The 20,811-nt window shown below is 29.5% G+C and overlaps 1 protein-coding gene across 3 annotated transcripts in view; it reads left to right on the forward strand.

Annotated features, from left to right (window-relative positions):
* Positions 1-17,752, forward strand: part of LOC107452899 (membrane-bound acylglycerophosphatidylinositol O-acyltransferase mboat7) — a 29,223-nt gene extending 11,471 nt beyond the window's left edge. For all 3 annotated transcript variants that reach the window (XM_016069520.4, XM_087165363.1, XM_043044693.3), the window contains 4 exons: positions 4,936-5,087; positions 11,859-12,067; positions 14,023-14,199; positions 15,682-17,752. In XM_016069520.4, coding sequence (XP_015925006.1) covers positions 4,936-5,087; positions 11,859-12,067; positions 14,023-14,199; positions 15,682-16,021 — 878 coding nt within the window. In that variant the 3' untranslated portion in view covers positions 16,022-17,752. The remainder of the gene's footprint in view (positions 1-4,935; positions 5,088-11,858; positions 12,068-14,022; positions 14,200-15,681) is intronic.
* The last annotated feature ends 3,059 nt before the right edge of the window (positions 17,753-20,811 follow it).

A 20,811-nucleotide genomic window follows, 5' to 3' on the forward strand; every position in this document is an offset into this window, starting at 1 on the left:
TACGTTATGTATTGCCGAGGAAAAAGGCATTGACTTATATCTATATATTTGCTACTCAAGAGCTATAACATCATACATAGTACTACAATACACATTCAATACAATTCTACAATATGCATTCTTAATGCTAGTACATATTCCATACTTTTGTAATCTAAATTATGTTATTAAGTTAATTATTTTATTTTTATATGTAACCATGATTTTTTGTGGCTATTTTAGTATTTTTTTTTCCCTTGTGCAATATTATAGTTTGACTCTGAGTTACAGTTTCAATAAAGTCTTATAAATAATGTCTTGCTTGTTTATAATATTGGGAACTTCAATATTTATAACTCTTACCCGTGAATACCCCTTCTGAATGAACATTATTAAACTGTTTATTTTATCATCGTTTATACCTGGAAAAAAAAAATTATTATTTTTTTTTCGTTTTCCTCAAAAAATTTTACGTTAAGTTTGTGCTTTATTTTTCGTTTTTAGTAGAAAAAATGAAATTAATACACTAAAAGAAGAAGAAAAATAAAATTCCCTGTAATTTTCTATAATGAATAATGAGCTTACATTTTGTCTTTTCATTTTATCAGCGATAACTTAAATTCTTTCGATTACAGCTTTGACGTATCGAGAAGCAATAAGAAGCTACATTTTAGAAAAAAATAAGTTTAAATTCCTTTTAATTTAAATATGGGAGCCGCGATGGCTCAGGGGATAGAGCGTTCGCCTTGCAATGAGGCGAACCGAGTTCGAATCCCAGTTGATACGAATTCCGCACCCGGCTTGCACCGACCACAGTGCTGACGTGAAATATCATGGAAATATTCTCAGTAGTAGACGGATCATGGGTTAGAGTTCCCTTCCCGTCAGGCTAACCGTGGGAGATTCTCGTGGTCTTCCTCTCCATGTAACGCAAATGCGGGTTAGCTCCACGAAGGCAAATTTCTCCCATTTCTCGATATAGGAGTTCCCTTGTCTTCTGGATTGGGTTCAAAATTACAAGGCTACGGAATTAGGTCGGCTGCTCAACGACGGTTATAAAATTAAATATGGGGCTAAAAGTCTTTTTGTCAAAGGATTTTGATCGACATTAACTGTTAAATATTTAGGAAATTCTCTGAAATTAAAAATATTTTTATTGGAAAGTATCAAAAAGTTAGTGAAGAGAGTTATAATTATAATTATTAAAAACTCTGCATTATTCTATAAATTACGATATTATAATTAAAATTTGGTTTTTGCCGAAGTCATCGTAAATATAATAGTAGAAAAGAAAAAGCTACTTTTTATTACTGATTTATTTTAGTATTTATCTTGAATGTATTCATGAATATAAAGTTTTTTTTATTTATTTCGAATCCTCTGTTGCTCAACTTGAAAGTATAATGAAAGGAAAAGTGTCTAGTGAATGAATGTAGAAACGTGTATGAATTGTTATCACACAGACGTCAAGTTGTTTAAAAAGAGGGGGTGTGGAATGTTTTTTTTTCTTATTTCCCCCATTTTTTTCCCCGCACTTTTCGAGTTATGTAAAAGCGCTGGAAACCTTGGCCCTCCTATTATCCCTAACTGAGGTGGTCTATGAGTTTACAAACGAAGTTATTAAAAAAATGAAAAACAGTGGGAGGTTAAAATTGTTTAACGCTCGTCACCTACTTTGTTTTTATTATTAGCGGTTCCCTTTCATATTTCACTCCTCCAGTTATAAAAAGAGTTCCTCGAAAGACCTCGATGTCTTCTTTTCGAGCCCTCGTGGAAAGGTTAAATGTTGGATGCTTTTTTTAATTCTGCCATAACTTGAAGAAAAAAAAATTGGTGAAATTTTTAATTAAAAAAATAATCGTTGATGTTGATTGATTTTGCGCCTTTTTGAAATAATGCGCCCATGGCATTCGCCATACTTGCCATACCCTAGATACGCCACTGCCTGGAAGAGTCAGGGAAATTTAAATTAAAACCTGAAAAAATCAAAGAATTTTAAAGAGAAACTGGATTATTTTTTCTTGATTTTCTCAAATTTACTATTATTTCACCATCCATTATACCCACTTTTTTGTAGACCAAAATTTATCGTCAAACGATTGAATTGTCACCAACTTGGCAATAATTTGTCATTGAAGCTTGCTCTATTATAACCCTGTTAAACTAGATCAGAACACCTTGTGAAACTCTTCCATGGTGACTATTTAGAGACTATTCATTTAGGCAAAGAATGTGTTAGGGGGGGGGTGAAACAGGGGTTAGGGTATTTGCTCCTGATTATGAAAGCAGGGGATAATCTTTTTTGTCTTCTAGTTTATGAACCAAATCTATTTATTGTTCAAGTTCTATCCTATGCTTTGTGAGCATTTCTCTTTCTTTTAAAAAAAAGATTAAAATTGTTTTAGTATTTTTAATTTCATAAAGTTCCTAAAAATTATTTGGTCATAATTTTATAACTATCAATTTTATTTCACACTCATTTTCTGAAAGATTCTGTATTCCCATCCAATGAAATCCTTGAATTATTTTTTCTTTACCAAGCCAATCAATCACGCATCTTCATACAATTGCTAACAGCAATGTTTGCAGACCAATCATTATAATTCTTGCATCATTGCTAATTTTTTTAATTTCTTTTGAACCTTTTAGAACCTAACTTAATTAATAAAAAGGTTCTTTTAAGCTCCAACTATATACTGATAACATTAAATTTTATTGTTTTGCTGGTATATAATTGATTTTTGATTCAAAATTTGAATTGTTCAGTTAATCGCAATTTTGAAAGTTTGCAATTGTTGAATGACCCTTAAAGCTAGCAAAAAACTAAGGAATGTATGGGAAACATGTTAAGTGATATAAAAATCTATAATATAAAAAATATTAATTTTTTAAGTGTTTATTAAGAAGAATGAAAACAAAGTTTTTTAGTTGAAACCTGTACCAGTACAGGTTTCTAGTTTTAAAAAAAATTAACTAATTTAAACTAGAAAAGCATTTGGTTAGTTTGGAATTTTGTGAATATTTTGATTTTAAATAGAAAAAAAGAATGAAATTTTAATAATTTTATCGACTTTTTTTTATAGAGTACACTGCAAGAAATTTGACAATTTTGCATTTGCATTTTGCATTTGTTTTTAGATATTGGCTTATATAAAATATGATCAATGAATATTGCAAAGAGCACTGTTTGCATAGAATCCTTGAATTTCAAAGCTCTATTGCAAAGCAAGGATAAGATATTGATGCATAGATAGACAAAGCAAAGATATTGATGTATAATTGCATGAAATTATTTTCTTTTGTTTTGTAAAAACATATTAAACAATAATAGTCCAAGGTTTTTTTAGGTCACTCTATATTCACAATTTGGTACACTTTGTGCAAAATCTACTTAAAACTGCTTAACTATTTCACTGGAAGGAAACATATTTTCAATTTTCATAATCTCTTAGAGAAAATGAAAACAAATTGTAATTTTTTTAATAATTTCCTTGCATTTCTTAAATTAAATATTCGCTGTTAATAAAGACAAAAAGAGTTGAAGGTTAAATGAGCGAATTTGAAAAAAATATAGATTGTTTTAGACTAACAAACTGGTTCATGAAACATGAATAAATATTTCTTACTAATTCCTCATGTTTTGTATAAGCCAATTTTTTTACACAAAATCATTTTGATTATAGGTGTAAATTACGTGGTTTCATAGTAGTTATTTAGCAGTTGAGATAGTTTCTACATTTTGAAAGTAGTTTGTAATCACTACATTTAAAAAAAGATGTAGTTATGGTTAACTATATTTGTAATGAAGTAGTTGTTGTAAACTACAAAAATTATGCAGTTTTTCCGACCCCTTGTTAACTTATAGCTTTTGGTTGGTATTATTTATTAGAATAAATTAAAACCACATGCATTATTTTTATTGTGAAAGTTCAAGTTTGATTAATTTGTTTGGATAGGTGACCCTAAGTTGATTTATGAAATGTTTTGAACTTACACTTTTATTCTAAATATTAAAATGAGATGCGTTTTTTTTGTCACTTTTTTTTTTGCTGTCTTAAATAAAATTTGGACCAAGTGCTGAAATTGAGAAGCAATTATTTTTTTCAATTTATACAGTGAAACCCTGATCGTTTCTCATGGAATCATTCATTACGAGCGATATATGGAAAAATAAACGAATGCAAGTCAATATAAAATATCAAACAGTAATACAAGATTAAGAATGAAGTTATAAGCTTGAAAATTGAAATAAATTACCGATGATAAAAAAAACTTTAATTAAAAAAGTTATGCTTTAGCTGCAATATATTTATTTTGCAATAAAAACATAAATGCATTTGTCTAAAATCTTTGAAAATTTTGGTTCGAACCCACCCTCTTTTTTTTCTCAGTGCAAACAATAGATTTGTAACAGATAGCATTTATTTTTCTGAAAGTTCACATGAATATTGAAAATTCTTCATTATTGCAAAGGCTTTGAGGTCTTCTGCAATTGTTACCCCTAGTTGTGTTTCTGTTTTATCTTCTTTATAGATATTTTGCATTTTTTTTCAGCTTATTTAATCGTTTCTTAAGCAACCATCAAATATATCAACATTGTAATGAAACCTCATTTTCTTCTTCATCATCAGTTCCTCTCAAAAAGAGATAGCTTCTGCTAGTTTTTAAGACAATTTAAACCATCATTATTAATGGCTGTTTTGATGGGACATCAAAGCGTGACAGTGTCTACAGGAAAACAAAAAACACTGAAATGATGGATTTAAGTTAGACTGTGTTTTTTTTTTTTTTTTTTGAAAAGTTAAATAGAAATAAATAAGTCTATTTTAATGTCAGTTGCATCTGCAATTCTACACTTGAAATTTTTCTCTGTTTTTTATTATTTTTATAAATTAAATTTAAGTATTCCTTTTTTTTTTTAAATGTTTATCATTGATGAGCTTTATGTTTTTACAGGGCCTTACTATAAATTCAGAACATACTGGGATATGTTGTACCTTCCTTATAGCACTCAGGTTGCAGCAAATAGATATGTTAAACAGAGGATTCAAATCGTACCATTGTATGTTCTACTTTATCTCATAGGGACATATCTTTATCCACTTGAAGTAAGATTACTTTTTTACTATTTATATGTTTTCATTAATTATATGTTTTTATTTATTTTTTGTTGTTGAAAGAAATATTTTTTTTACATGTAGACTTGGTTAAAATTTTATTCAACTTTAATGATTATATTCATTGAACTGATAAAAAAATTTTAAAAAGTGCTTAAAGGTGCTTTTTTTCATTGGGTGATTTTAAAAAGTGCTTAATTTTTCCTTTTCAATATGAGATTTTCCCTTTACCATCTTAATTTTCGCTTCGAATTATGCAAAAGGACATAGTTCACATTGTTCTATTCAACGATTTCACAATTAATTCAACCCCAATCTTGTCAGACTATGGATTTCAACGAACAAGGTTCGAGTAAGAGTCAGAGATCACGAGTTCGAAAAACCTCTGAAGGAGGGAGTTCGAACATTTAAAAATAATTCAAAGACAGAATTTGCATAGTATTAATTTTGAGTGTGTAAGTACCCTCATTATGCAAGTGTTACTTTGTATATATATGACAAATCAAGATTGGATTTGGAGAGTTTTTGTTTCTTTTGATTTTCAAGACTGTATGTATTGAATTCATGTTATGGAGAGGATTGTTTCTCCTTTATGATGCTTAAGTTAAGTTATGATTTTTACTTGCTAATAAAATTTATGATTAGTTAAAAGATGACTTTTTCATTATGCTTGCTGGGCATTTTCCACAACGCACTAAACTCTGCCAGCAAGGTTATGGGCCATGCCTGCCCAGCTTAGTTAAGCTTTTGTCGTCTTTAGAAGCAAGTTTATTATAAAGCTACTGGGGCCGTGTAGACAGATTGAAGATGGCCGAGAGTGACAGCAGTTCCATATTGGGATTTACAAAGCTAAACAGTTTCAATTACAGTAGTTGGAAAATAAATATGAAAGTATTACTCATCGATAAAGGCTCTTGGGAATTTGTTGGTGGTACAGAGAAGCCATTACCAACTGATGTAACAGACAGAGACTTACGCTCTTATGAAATGCGAAAAGCTAGAAGTTACTCTACTATATTCCAAGGAATTGATGAGCAGTTTCAACCGCTGATAGCCGACACAGAGGACGGAAAGACAGCGTGGACTATTTTGAAGGAAAACTTTGAACCTACCTCCCGAGCACGGTTAGCCGGACTTATTGATGAATTCTTTGAATTGAAGTTTGATCCAGAGAAGGAGACTATTGGCATTTTCTGCAAGTTAGTAAATGAAAAAAGGAAACAGATTCATGACGCAGGTTTTGAAATGCCAGAAAAGCTCACATGTTTCCAATTAATTAGAAGATTGCCAGCAGATTATGACAACTTAGTTCAAATGCTTTATCGACTAGAAGATAAAGATTTTTCGATTTCTAATGTTGAAAAGGAGCTCCTAATCGAATCTGGAAGGATACAACAAAAGCAGAAAGACAGAGGAGAGGACATAGTCGCCGATGCTTATACTACTTCATCTACTAGAAAGCAAGCCTATCGGAAGTTGCGTGGAAATAAAAGCAGTGGTCGCGTCCTGGGCAATGATACAACAACAACAATTATGTGTTCCTACTGCAATAAGAAAGGACATAGTGCGGAAAGATGTTTCCTGAAGAAGAAAACCATGAAACGGAATTCGAAAACTCAAGATTCCAAGGAAACTTTTTACAGTGATTTGACTACGATAAGGGATGCTGAAATTCGCCAAGGGAAAGACAAGCAGTTTGTTGAATTCCTGATTGACACTGCCAGCACAGCTCACTTCTGTACACAAAGGGACTACTTTAGTAATTTCAAGACTTTGAATCCTAGTCAAGTACTTGTTGGAGATAAAAATAGTAAGTCTGATATTTTTGGTATTGGTGATATACATTTTAATGTTAAAGATAGAGATAAATTTGTTCCCATAAAATTAGAAAATGTATATTTTGCACCCAATATGCGTAGAAATTTAATAAGCGGTTCGAATATGGATTTAGCAGGGATTACTGTAAAATGGGGCAACAACAAAATGACTGTATTTGGTAAAAACCATAATTATTTATTTACTGTACCTAGAATTGATAAGTTGTATATACTTAAAGGCTATGTTGAAAAAGTGGTAGTAACTAAAGAATTAGCATTTAGTACAGGTCTAGATAGGGAATTGGTTCACAGACGATTTTGCCACTTAAATATTGGAATGTTAAATCATATGAGTCAAAATAATGTTGTGAATGGTTTAGATAATTTGTGTGGTAAATTTGATACTTGTAATACTTGTAAAATAACTAAATCGACTAGAACTAGTTTTAAAGTAAATCATGGTATAATGACTAAAACTGTATTAGAGAAAGTACATATGGATGTTTGGGGTAAAAGTCCAGTAAATTCAGTTGGTGGAGCTGAATATTTTGTATCAGTAATAGATGATTTTTCTCGTTATGTTGAAATTTTTACTATAAAACATAAACATGAAGTTTTTAATTGCTTTAAACTGTATTTAGCAAAATATGAAAGGCAGTTAAATATTAAACTTAAATCTGTAAGGTGTGATAACGGCATGGAATTTTGTAATGTAAAATTTCAAGATTTTCTTAATGAATTAGGTATACGTATGGAGAGAACTTCAGTATACACTCCAGAACAAAATGGGGTAGCCGAATCTTATAACAGAGTAGCTGGAGAGGGAATACGCTCAATGTTAGCCGATAGTGGTTTAAAAGGTAGATTTTGGGCAGAAGCACTGCATTGTTTTGTTCACGTAAAGAATCGTAGTGAACACAAACTACTGGAAGGTAAAACACCGTTTGAAATTTTCTATGGTTATAAACCGTCAGTTAAACATTTCAAAGTATTTGGATCTTTAGCGTATGCTCATATTCCTAAAGTTCAGAGAAACAAACTACAACCAAATGCAAAAGTAGGAATTGTAACTGGATATGCAGTCAATACTAAAGGTTATAGAATTTACTTGCCTAAAGATAGGAAAACTATAGAAACTATACACGTAAAAATTGATGAAAGTAAAAACGGAGTTAAAACACTATTTGGTAAACCTAGTAATGAAAACTTTTTATTTATAAATCTGCATTCAGATATCAATTTTGATGATAACAATGAAAATGAAATAGATAAGGTTCATGCTAAAACTCCCGATTTAAAATTAAAACCTTTAAAAATAACAGAATGGACTAGAGTTGAGAGACCGCGTAATAAAAGTAGCAGAATAGATGTTTACTATTACCCTCCAGGCGATAAAACTAGATTAAGATCGAACAACCAAGCTAAAGAATATTGCGATAAAAACCAAATTGAGTATGATCATTCTAAATTAAATTTTAAAGCTTTAAGCAAAACTCAAAATTTAACTTCTTCCCATAGTGACACTGATAGCGAAAGTGAAGATTCGCCATCTAATTCTTTTGTAGATAATCAAATAAGTGATATATTTGAAGGTGAGGTATATAATGTAGAAATACCGAAAAACTTTTCTGATGCACAAAAACTACCAGAAAGAAATCAGTGGAATAAGGCAATGGAAAAAGAGTTAAATATTATGAACGAAAGAAAGGTATGGGAAATAGTTGATAAACCTCCCAATGCTAAAGTAATAGGAAATAGGTGGGTTTATGCAGTAAAAAGAGATGAAAACAATAATGTTAAACAATACAAAGCTAGACTTGTAGCACAAGGTTTTAGACAACAGCATGGTGTTGACTTTCTTGATGTATTTTCACCAGTTGTGAATTTTTCTGTTATTAGATTACTATTTATTATTCTTGTGTCTATGTTATGTTGGAAATATGCACAGCTAGATGTGAAAGCAGCATATTTGTATGGAAATCTTAGTGAGGTAATTTATATGAAGCAACCTCCAGGTTTTGAAATTAAAGGTGAAACGAATAAAGTATGTTTACTTAAAAAGTCGATATATGGACTTAAACAATCAGGTAGAGAATGGAATGCAGAGTTAGATACTATATTAAAATCGATTGGTTTCGAAAAATTCAAATGTTGTAATTGTGTGTATAAAATGAATAACATTATTTTATTAGTATACGTTGATGACATGGTGTTATATTGTAAGACTAAAACTATTTTAGATGAAACTATTAAATTGATTAAGAGTAAACTTGATATTCAAAATTTAGGAAAAGTCAAATATTTGTTAGGTGTTAACTTTGAGAACAAAAACGGTAGTTTGTATTTACATCAAAAAACTTATATTGAAAAATTATGTAAACGATTTAATGAATTACCTAAAACTCATGTTACGTTACCAATTAAAGTAGGTTTTAAATTGCCAAATAAAGTAAATGAAATTGTTGAAAATAAAATAATGAAGAAATTTCCTTATCGTACATTGATAGGGTGCTTATCTTTTATAGCAAATCGTAGCAGACCAGATATTTCATATGCTGTGAACGTTATGTCACAATTTTCGAATTGCTATAATTACCAACATTGGACTGTAGTTGTAGATTTAATGAATTATGTAATAAATACTAAGGAACATAAACTTTGTTTGTCAAATCTTAATAATTCTTCTTTGATAGCTTATTCAGATGCAAATTGGGGTTGTCATTTAACAAACAGATTTTCTACATCAGGTTATTTGATATGCTTAGCAGGTATTCCTTTTAGTTGGAAATGTAGCAAACAAAAATGTATTGCATTAAGTAGCATGGAATCAGAATTTATAGCATTAACCGATACGGTTAAAGAACTTTTATGGTTTACAAACATATGTAATGAGTTAAACATAATATCAAAAATTGAAAAACCTGTTTTGTATTGTGACAATCAATCTGCAATTTATTATTGTAAAAATAATGTTGAAAATTTAAAGACGAAGCATATTGATATAAGATTTCACTTCGTGAGAAATTTGCTTAATGAGGGAAAATTCGAAATTAAGTATATTAAAAGTAAAAGTAATTTGGCTGATTTTTTGACTAAGGCTTTAACTAAGACTGAATTAAATAAAATTAAAGGAATTTATTTTGAAATGTTCGATGGGGCCGCATGTCAGACTATGGATTTCAATGAACAAGGTTCGAGTAAGAGTCAGAGATCACGAGTTCGAAAAACCTCTGAAGGAGGGAGTTCGAACATTTAAAAATAATTCAAAGACAGAATTTGCATAGTATTAATTTTGAGTGTGTAAGTACCCTCATTATGCAAGTGTTACTTTGTATATATATGACAAATCAAGATTGGATTTGGAGAGTTTTTGTTTCTTTTGATTTTCAAGACTGTATGTATTGAATTCATGTTATGGAGAGGATTGTTTCTCCTTTATGATGCTTAAGTTAAGTTATGATTTTTACTTGCTAATAAAATTTATGATTAGTTAAAAGATGACTTTTTCATTATGCTTGCTGGGCATTTTCCACAACGCACTAAACTCTGCCAGCAAATCTATTTTGGCGTATTGTCAATCCGTAGCGTATGAAAACGTCATTCGTTTTACATGGTTCAAAATTTCAAAACAATTCCAATTCAAAAGAATAATTCAAAACACTGTCAAAATGTTTTGTTTTGTTTTTGACATGAAGATAAAACCGTCAATTGTCAAAAACTTTCCAAATATGCCCAATTATGATATATTTTAAAGTGCTTGAAAATATTTTTTGAGTGATTGAAAAGTGCTTAAAAGACGCTTATTTTTTGTTGAATAATTTGGCTAAGCACCCTGAAAAACTATATTTATTATCGGGCCTTTCCGAGATTTAGGAATTTCATATTTGCAGGCGTCAAAAGCATAAGTTTTTATAAAGCACCTGGAGCAAACAGTAATTGGGCTAGTTTTAAGAATTAAAAATTATTTTTCTATTTCTCTTCTTTATTATGATTATTGCTTGTTTTTTTAAAATCTGTGATGAAAAATGATCCTTAGTTGCTGAGATAATTTTTAAAAAAAATCTGAAATGAAAAATAATCTTCAAATGCTCTGATAATCAGCAGCCTCTGTCATGCTGGGAGATTTCTGCTACCAGGCTGTTGACGGTAATTTTATTGCTAATAAGTATGCTCTTAATATTTCGAGCTTGGCTATCTTAAAAACCTTGTAAAAAAATATATCAACCTAATGTAATTTGAATTCCTATGTCGAAGTGTTTCGTCTCAAAACCTTGTTATTTCAAATACTTTTTGAAGTAAAATATGGATTTTTTTTTTCGGAAAAATCACCATGTACCAGCACTCAACATTATTGCGTCCTGATGAAAAAATACTGCCTACATATTAAAACGTTTCATGAAATGTTTCGAGAACATGTAAAGCGCTGACTTGGTAGCTATTTTTCCAATAGAAAAATTTATTGATGAGCAACTTGAAAAATATGTCGACAGGCCACCCTGGTTGAGTTTTTTTTAAAACTTTTTTAAAAACTCTATTAATATAAGTTTATTGTAAAGCAGTTCTTGTCTATTTAATGCATAATTATTTTTGTGTCGCTTTTAAAAATAAAATTATCATTGCTGTATTCAAACTTATTGTCAACTGTTATACAAACATATTTATTTGTACTTATTTTGATGTTACATGATTCTACTTCTTAAAATACACATACTATATATATATATATATATATATATTACTCTTTAGAACATATTTGGTTCTTAATGTGTTTTCTCAAAAACTTCTTAAGTATTAGTTAGTCTTAAGTATCTCAAATTTTTTTTTATCATCCCTTCAACTTTGAGATATCAAGAGTATACTGTTTAAAAACAATCCACGGTTTGAATTTAATAATCTATGACTTTTTTTTAAGTAATTGAAATAAATGTGATACATTTTGTTTCAGTATGTTACTACACCTGACATATTGGAAAAATCTTTCTGGTACAGAGTGTTCTACATCACACCTTCATTCTTCAACTTCCGTATGAGAATCTATGCAGGTTTTATCCTTGGAGAATGTGTGTGCATTGCCATGGGATTAGGTGCTTATCCAAAATCGAGTAATCCACAGCCTGGAGCTGGTCCTACCAACTTTACTGCTCTTGAAGAAATGTTAGTATTATAATCTAAATATTCTAAGACAAATTAAATTGTCTCCATTCAGTTTGTTTCAGTAAGGGCCAGTTCTTAACCCTTTGATGCAGAGGTGACACCAGTGTTCCTTTTATATATATATATATATATATTTTTTTGTGATGCTCTAATTACATGCAAAACTATATTTTGGTATTTTCAATTATAAAAAATAATCTTATAGTTAATCAAGAAAATTCTGTATGATTATCAGAATTACGTTTGTACTATGAAATATATAACACTAAAGGAGTTTTTTTCCATTAAAATTCAAACATGCATAAATAATAGATTTGGTAAATTAAAGAAATTTCAACGATGAATGACTGTTTCTCTTAGATCTAAATTACTGTTTGGAAGTATAGCCAAGTTAGGAAGTATTTAAAGGAACAACAAAAATCAGTGTTTCATGCTATATTTCATAACCATAAGTTATTAAAATGCTAAATGTAATATTGTGACTTATTTTGAACTAAACTAATGCAAAATAATGAAAAAATATGCTTAATAAAAATTCTGCAACAAAGTATTAAGACTGTTATGAGTGTTATGCTGAAATTATGTTATTCAAAATCTGTGTCTTCAAATGAAATAATGTTTTTTAGTAAATATTTTTTTTTTCATAATTATTGGGAAGCACTAATTGTTATTCATGACTGTTAAGTTTCATTTTGTTTTTGACTGTTAAGTTTAGTTTGTTAGTGCCTTATATGTTAATTATAAAATGATATGATATAAGGAGAAATAAGTTAATAACCAATCTTTCCAGTGATGTAATGTACCCCTGAAATAAGTAAACAAGATATTAGATTTTTTTTTCTTAATTGAATTCTCCATCTACTTTCAAAGAAATCATACTCTTTTAACTATCTTGAATGGCTTGTGGTTTCAAAGATCTGTTTGGAGTCTCCACTAGTCTTCATTAACAAGCAAATTTCAACGCAAATGCGGATCTGACTTTTTTTTTTTTTTAAAGGGTTAAGAAATGTTTCCGAAACTGGTATTTTCCCTTAGTATCAATAACATGATTACATTTACTTTTATTTAAAGTTCCACATAATGAATAAAGTTTCTTTAAACTGTCATTAAACTTTAACTCTTACATTTTAAATGTATTATAATTTATAATATTATAATTTAAAAGTAAGTTTTTTTTTTTAATATTTTTTCATTTTATTTTGTATTTTAGGCAAAAGAAAACTAGTTTTAGAAATTTCCCTATAGTTAGTTTGCGAGTAAAATTTCTCGAACTAGTTATTATTTCTGTCTTAAATTACTACATTTTATCGGTGGATTTGAGAAGAAGAAAATTTAAGTTTACTTGTATGTAATATTAATGGAAATAAAAATCTAAAAATGTAGGGATAATTTTTATTCTAAGAATTATATTTTAAATTTCAAAAATGAGGCCTTTTTTTAAAAAATTCTTTACATGTTATGTATTTTTTAAATAGGAATGTAACGAAAAGTGATTTGGCCAAACACCAAATATTGGGCCAAAGAAAATCAGCCGAATTCTGAATATTCTGTGGTCGAATAGCAACATTTTTCTTGTCATCAAATAATTATTGAAAAATAATCAAATTTTAGCTGTATTATTCGTATGGGGTAAAGGGAAGAAAACTTTAATGGAAATGCTTAAGATAGTAAAGATAATTAGATGTTAAGATAATTATAAATATTTAAGATTAAAAAAAACTAAAGTATGAAAAACAAATAACTTCAATGCTAAAAATAATTTTGCAAATAATACTTTGCCGAATATTTTGTCTACTAAATATTCAGCAAAAGGACCAAATACCGAATTGTGGCCAAATATTTGTTACGTCCCTAATTTTAGAAAGAAGTAAAGTTTAGAAATTTTATGAAACTTTTTGAATTTTAAGTGACATTTTTAGAAAAATGAATAATATTTTTTTTAAATTTAATTCTAGAGAGAAGAAAAATCTATCAGTGGTAGAGTACTCATTTGACACTGTGAATAACATATATGAATATGGCAGTGAGTTCTGGCCTACTATTAGAGAAGGAATAAGATCATGGAATCGAACTGTTCAGTACTGGCTGGCATTCTTTGTCTATAAACGCATAAATTTATCCAAACCTGCTAAGTAAGTGTTTAAATTTGTATAAAATTAGTTTATTTTTCGTTACAATTGGAAATAATGCATGGTCATCAAAAAAAAAGAGAATGCAGGGATTTTGTTAATTAATTTTTCATCACAGAATTTTTATGTTGAAGCATTGTAAATGAACATTACAAAGCAATATTGCTTGTCCATCCTAGTATTGCAGTTACAATTGACCTTGAAATGTAGGCCATGCTAAGAAATACAACCAATAGCATTTATTTGCCACAAAATTTAATTTTACTACAAATTGATTATTTACTAGTTATAGCTGGAAGTTTAATGTAACGCTCTTTCAAAACAAATCGTGGCTATTTTTTATCAGTTGTTCGATTACATTAAAAATGGATGAAAAATCAATGAAAATTTGGGCTTTGCCCAAGACAGAGGATGAATCTGTCAGATTCTTTCAAACAAAAGGCATTTTGCCTGAAATGTAATAATAATCATGAAAGGAAAATTTCGAGCATTTCAAATTAAACCACAATAAATTTTTTGATCTGGAAACAGAAATGAACAAGTGAAAAATATAAACATTAAGGGGTAGTGCTAAATTTCAGAAAAAGAAACACAAAGGAATGGCATGTCATCATCTGGAAAGTTTTTTTTTGCGGAATTTATACGGAGCAAAAGAACAGAATACCCATTTGAAAAAAATTTTAAGCGATATTAAAATGTTTATGCCACCAAAGTAAACAAATTTGTAAACTAACATTTATTAAATTATAATTTTTTTTTTTTGTATATTTTGTGTTGTTGCCAATAATCTATGCTTGGCAAAATTTGCTCCGTTAAAATGGAAAAGTACCACAAAGTATTTCCTAACTCATGGATTAGATGAGCTGGCCTCCATAAAGTTTTGATCTTACCCCACTGAACTCTTATAAATGTTTTTTTTTTTTAATGAATACATTTAGAACATTGTGTATAAGTGAAACAATTATTGATATGGACTCCCTATAAATCGAGATGAAGGTTGCAACTTAATCAGAATTCTAGAGATGCTTCACAAAACATGGAAGGAGATACATTATTGTTTCAATATCTTTTGAGCAACTTATGGTGCACATACCAAAACACATTACAATCTATACAAAACTTCGTACTTAATATTTTAGTACGGAATTTATGTTAATGTGTTGCAATATATATTTAATTTGTAGTTACAATATTATTACATCAAAACAAAAAATTCATTCTTAGTTCTATAATTGTGTCATAATCATTATCATCTTGATAACTGTTGAGCAATTATGGTACGCATCGTAACACATTAAAATGAGTATAAAACTTAGTACTTGTCTTAATATTTAAGTTCTAAATTTATATTCATATGAATTTATTAATTTGCACAATGTAAATGCAATTTTTTTTTGGATTATCTATATAACAAATAAAATTAGGTGAAATCAAAATATAAAAATATATGTTTTAAAATTGCTATATAACCATAATTTTTTTTAGGATATTTGTTACCATGTTGGTGAGTTCATTTTGGCATGGCGTGCATCCTGGTTACTACCTGTGCTTGTGTAGTGCTCCACTCTTCCTCTTTGTGGAAATGGAGGTTGAAAAAGCAGTGAGGCGTCACGGGTCGCACTCTCAGCAGGCACTGTTCTACTGGATCTGGTGGGTGATAAAGATGCAATCCTTCTCCTACATGGGGATGGCATTCTTGCTTCTGGATATAAGAAGCTGCTTCTACTTCTGGAAGTCTATATACTTTTGTGGACACATTTTCATCATCTTAGTTTATTTTATAGCACTCACAATAAATACGAGGATGAAACGAAAGAAAGAATAGTGCCAAATTTTATATTTTGTTTTTCTTAACAAATGCAGGGATGCCAACTATCTCCAAGGATTTCTTGAAAATGTTATTCTAGAATTTTGAATTTTATTTTATTTTATAACTCTCTTTGAACAGAATTCGAGTTTATGGCTAACAATGTTCAATTCCGTAGCCTTGCCGTTTTGAACCCAATCCAGAAGACAAGGGAACTCCTGGATTAGTACTCCAAGAGGTGGTTTTATTTATTATTTTAACCCTATAAAGCCTCAAACTGCCACAATTATTCTCATAGTATCTACTATTTCAGTAATGTTTATATTTTATTGGCAATCATAACTGGAAGGAAATTTCGATTCTTTCCTGCATTGCCCATGAGTTTGGTGGAATAGTTATTAAAGCCTTTGCTTGCCAATCTGTTTTGATCCTGGCAGCCAACAATACTGCTAGCGTGTGAATGCAGCAAAATCACGTGAGACATATGTCGTGGCTGAATGTTCTCTTTTTGGTTAGAGAGAGGAATACCAGCTCAAACTTTGCAAAAGGTTGATCCTGCCATGGGTATTGAACGAAATCGTCCTTGAAATTGATAATGGTTGTGTAATATGAGTGTTAATGAAGAGAAGATTGACTTCCTGTTTTCTGAAGAATTACCATCCTCTCTTTGTTTGGATGGGAAATGAAGTAGGAAAAAAAGAAGGAATTAATAGCATTATTTTCAGTCAACCGGCAAAGAAATAGTTTCTGTTTTAATTCATTTCTGCTGTCCTTTTTTTTGGTCGTAATTTTTTTATTTAATTCTTTGTTTATTCCCTTATGGTGAAACTTTTTTTTTTATCTTGGTTTTATTATTTTTATTTTAAAGCTCTAAATGAGTTTTTGACAGTATTATTTTAATGTTAAAGGGAATTAAAATGTCATAGTATTAAATTTGATATTATGTTAATATAATAATTGTTATGTTTGTTTGATAATTTTTTGAGTGTTTTTTAGACTTTAAATAGTTACGTGTGAACAAATCAGTGAAAGTGGTATGGTTCTAGAGGAATATTTTGGCAGAATCTGATTAAGTATCTTTATTTCACTTTAGATGAATCTTTATGATAGAAATTCATATTGAAGAAAGATGGCATCCCTGCTTTGCACTGCTTGTTGCTTTTTATGAGCTTTTTGTTTTAGTTGTGTATTGTTTTCTATATTTATTTATTTTATTGTTATTAACTCATTTTATCAAGTTTTTATCAATTTTACGTGTAAAAATATGAAAGCAAATTTTCTTAAATTATAAAAAAAAAAAAAAATTCGTAATTAAGAAATTAATTTTTTTAACTGTGTTCTTATAAATTATTTTTAATTATTGTTGAATTGATTTATTTTAAACCTAATGGGTGCGTTTTATGTAAAAAGAATTTATAACTAGCACTGTAAACTACTAAATCTTGGTTACAGAGAAGATAAAAGTGCTGACCTTGAAATTATTATGAATTCGATGTATAATACCTAATTTCTTTGCAATGCGCTAAGCGTATAATTTTACATCTGAATAATAAATTTATTGAATTCAAAATATACAGTTATAAGTGTACACATCTGTTAAAAATGATTTAACTGCTAATTGTGGATAATGCATTTATAAGCATCATTTATTATTTCTGAAGTATTTCTTATTGAAAAAATGTCATTTTTTCTACCTACATTTCTTAAAAAGAACTGTGCTTTTCTTAAATAAAAATTCTGATAACATTATTCACTTTGTTGTATTAAGCAACAAAAAAAAATTGTATATTCCACGCTCTGCTTACTTCATCAGGCTTTAGTACACCAGATCATACTGTTTTATTTATGTTATAGTTAATAGTAGATTCTATTTCAAGAAGTAATCATTCAAAGTTTGTTGCATAAATGCTCAAAAAAAATCTGCTTACAAAAATATTTGAACAGTTTAGAAGAACATTTTAAATAGCATTTTTAAAACTATTAGGGGTCCGATTGTAAGACACTTTATTCTACTTAGGGGAAGCAAGTAAGATAATGTAATCGGCTTCCAAAATATATGTCCAACGAAAGTAATAGAAAAGTGTTTTAAAAACAACATCTTTATGCTTCCATATAATTTTTTTTCCCTTATTCATTAAAATGTTTTTGATTCTATTTTTAGTTTAACTTCCAACAAGTAAGCTTCTATTTTCATGTTTGTAAAATGAAAAAGTAAGAAATCAAAGAATGTGTTGGATAAGCAATTAAGAAAGTTATTTTGTTGCACTAAATCTATTACAATATTTTTTGTTTAAATGCTATTTCATGGGTTGAAATTTATCAATGGATTTTTAAATTTAGGCAGAAGGATTGATATATCATATTAATAAATCTGAAGTTGTAGCATTTGAAAAATGTTCAACTTACCTTAGAATAATAGTGGCTATGTTGCAATTAAATAGTATTAAATTTACTCTATAAAATTAAAGCTGTTGATATAAATACAAAGAACTTATACAGCAAAAATGACTAAGGAGCCCACAATTTAATTCAGACAACATAAAACCTTAATGATTCCCTTATAAACCACATTATTATTTGTCCACAATTAATCTCAATCTTTTTCCCCCAATGAATTTTGAGTTGATCTTGATTAGTTTTCATGTATTTTAGCAATGTAGTTCTTTTTTTCAGGATTCTCAGAAATGTAACAAAAGTTAGAAATACTATGAAAAAGGAAGAAAAATAATAATGGTCAAACCCTGCTATAGTGAATCTTCAAGGGACCGAAATTCCGGTTCACTCTATCCGTTCTGCAAATAACTGATGGTTCCAAACTCCTCCCTTTTATTACACATTATTCAAATAATTGACAACAAAAAAAAAATACAAAAATGATTGAAAAATGATCAGTAGTAACAAAAAAATGTTTAACTTTATTTTTTATTACTCTCTGCAGGGCTGATTGTGCTCCGGAAAAAATCCGGATTTCTGGATTTTTCGCTAACCGTGATCCGGAAGTTTTTGGAGATCGAAGGTCCTGACGTTTCAAAAAATCATTGATCACAAAAGTTTCCGGAAATCAAATTTTGAAAGGTGGAACTTAAAAACACAGTTTATTTTATTTGTTTGTAAGGGAGAGCCAGGTACTTCATAAGCTTTATATTCAAGATTAATATTAATTTTTTATCAGTAAATAGTTATAATCATAAACTCAAGAAAGAAAGAAAGACATATTTGTAAATTTCGTTTACTTCTCCAGGTTATCATAGGTATGAGTAAATGGTATAAGTATGTTGTAAAATTTTAAATATATTTTTAGTAAACTAAGAAAGATTGAGAAAAAGGAAAAAAAACCTTGTTTAAATTTTCTTTCCATTTAAACTGTTTTTTTTTTTTTTTTTTTTTTTTTTTTTTACTACTTAAGAAATTTTCCGGAATTTTGACTTGGACTCACAATCACTCCTGCTCTCTGTCTTGCATTAAAAAAAGAGTAATCTGTAGCTGATAAGAAGCCGATTCAAGGAAAAATTTGTCCATACTTCTGCAGAAGAACTGAAATGTTTCCATCACTTTCAACTCTATATTTTGTGTACACAAGAACTTGTTGAGTACTTTAATTGCTGCTTTGGCATCTATCATGGTAGGGAGGTTGCTTTCCATTTTTTAAATTTCTTCATCTGTATCAGATGACCAATCTTTAACTTCGCCATTTTTTAACCTTATTTCCTCAACAATGTTCTCGTCTGCGAAATCTTCAGATGTAACGACATCATTATCGCACGTTTCGAAAAGCTCCTTGTCAAACTCCAAAAATGTTCCTATGTCATGTTTTTAAATCCATTTCGCTAAAGGCAAATCATCATCTTCTTCAGTTACACTTTTTGACAAACTAGCGCGACAAAAACAATTATGAATGTTTGTTTCTGTAATAAGTCACCAAGGTTTTTTTTTTGCATTAGTATGGCATCAGGAAAAGAAACATTACAATCAACATCTTTTTCAAAGCCTTCCGAAACCCTTAAAATCAGCTGTTTTCGGTAATGACAACTCGAGTACAATTCGGTAATGGCTTTGAATTACACCTCAAACCTTGGGCTGTACTATAGATGTTGTGTTTAGTGGCAGGAAAACAATCTTTATACATTCCAGGTTTTCAACATCCGTGCTGTGCAGTTATCTATCAACAGCTACATTTTTCTCTATATCTCACTCCCCATTCTCTATATCCCACTTCCGAATCTTTTCTTCAAATAGATCAGATGTCATCCATGCTTTACAATTGGCTTTATATGAAACTGGAGTGTTTTTAACATTTTTGAAGCATCTTGGCTTTTGAGATTTGTCGATTACTGAAAGTTTGCGCTTCTTTGGTTCCATTCATATTGGCACATACCAGGACGGTGTGTAGCACATTTCTTTTTTAAATTTTAATGTTTGGCTAGGTGCCACTTTATAAATTATGCTTTGAATTTGTATTTCTCTTCATAGTGACAAGAGATATCATTCCAAACATTTATTTTCCAATTCTCGACATCAGATATGTTAACACCTCTCGACTCTGCGATAATTTTTTCTGAATTTATTTTAGTCCACTTTTTTAACATGTCTAACCAGAAATTCGAGCACATAAAAGTAGTCTCACCGAATCTCTTAGCAAATTCATCAGCTTTGACTTAAAGCATTTGTCCAAAATCCTGGAAGATTGCGGTTCCTTTGAATGCTGAACCACTTCAGTAATGTTTCTTCAACATCCTTGTGATCTGCTTTTCACAACTTTTTCCTGCCATCTAAATTTTTTTTCATGAGCAGAAATTGTTAATTGCCTA

Source organism: Parasteatoda tepidariorum, chromosome 6, assembly GCF_982258835.1.
Source record: "Parasteatoda tepidariorum strain Cologne lab strain chromosome 6, Ptep-v5.0, whole genome shotgun sequence".
NCBI lineage: Eukaryota > Metazoa > Arthropoda > Arachnida > Araneae > Theridiidae > Parasteatoda > Parasteatoda tepidariorum.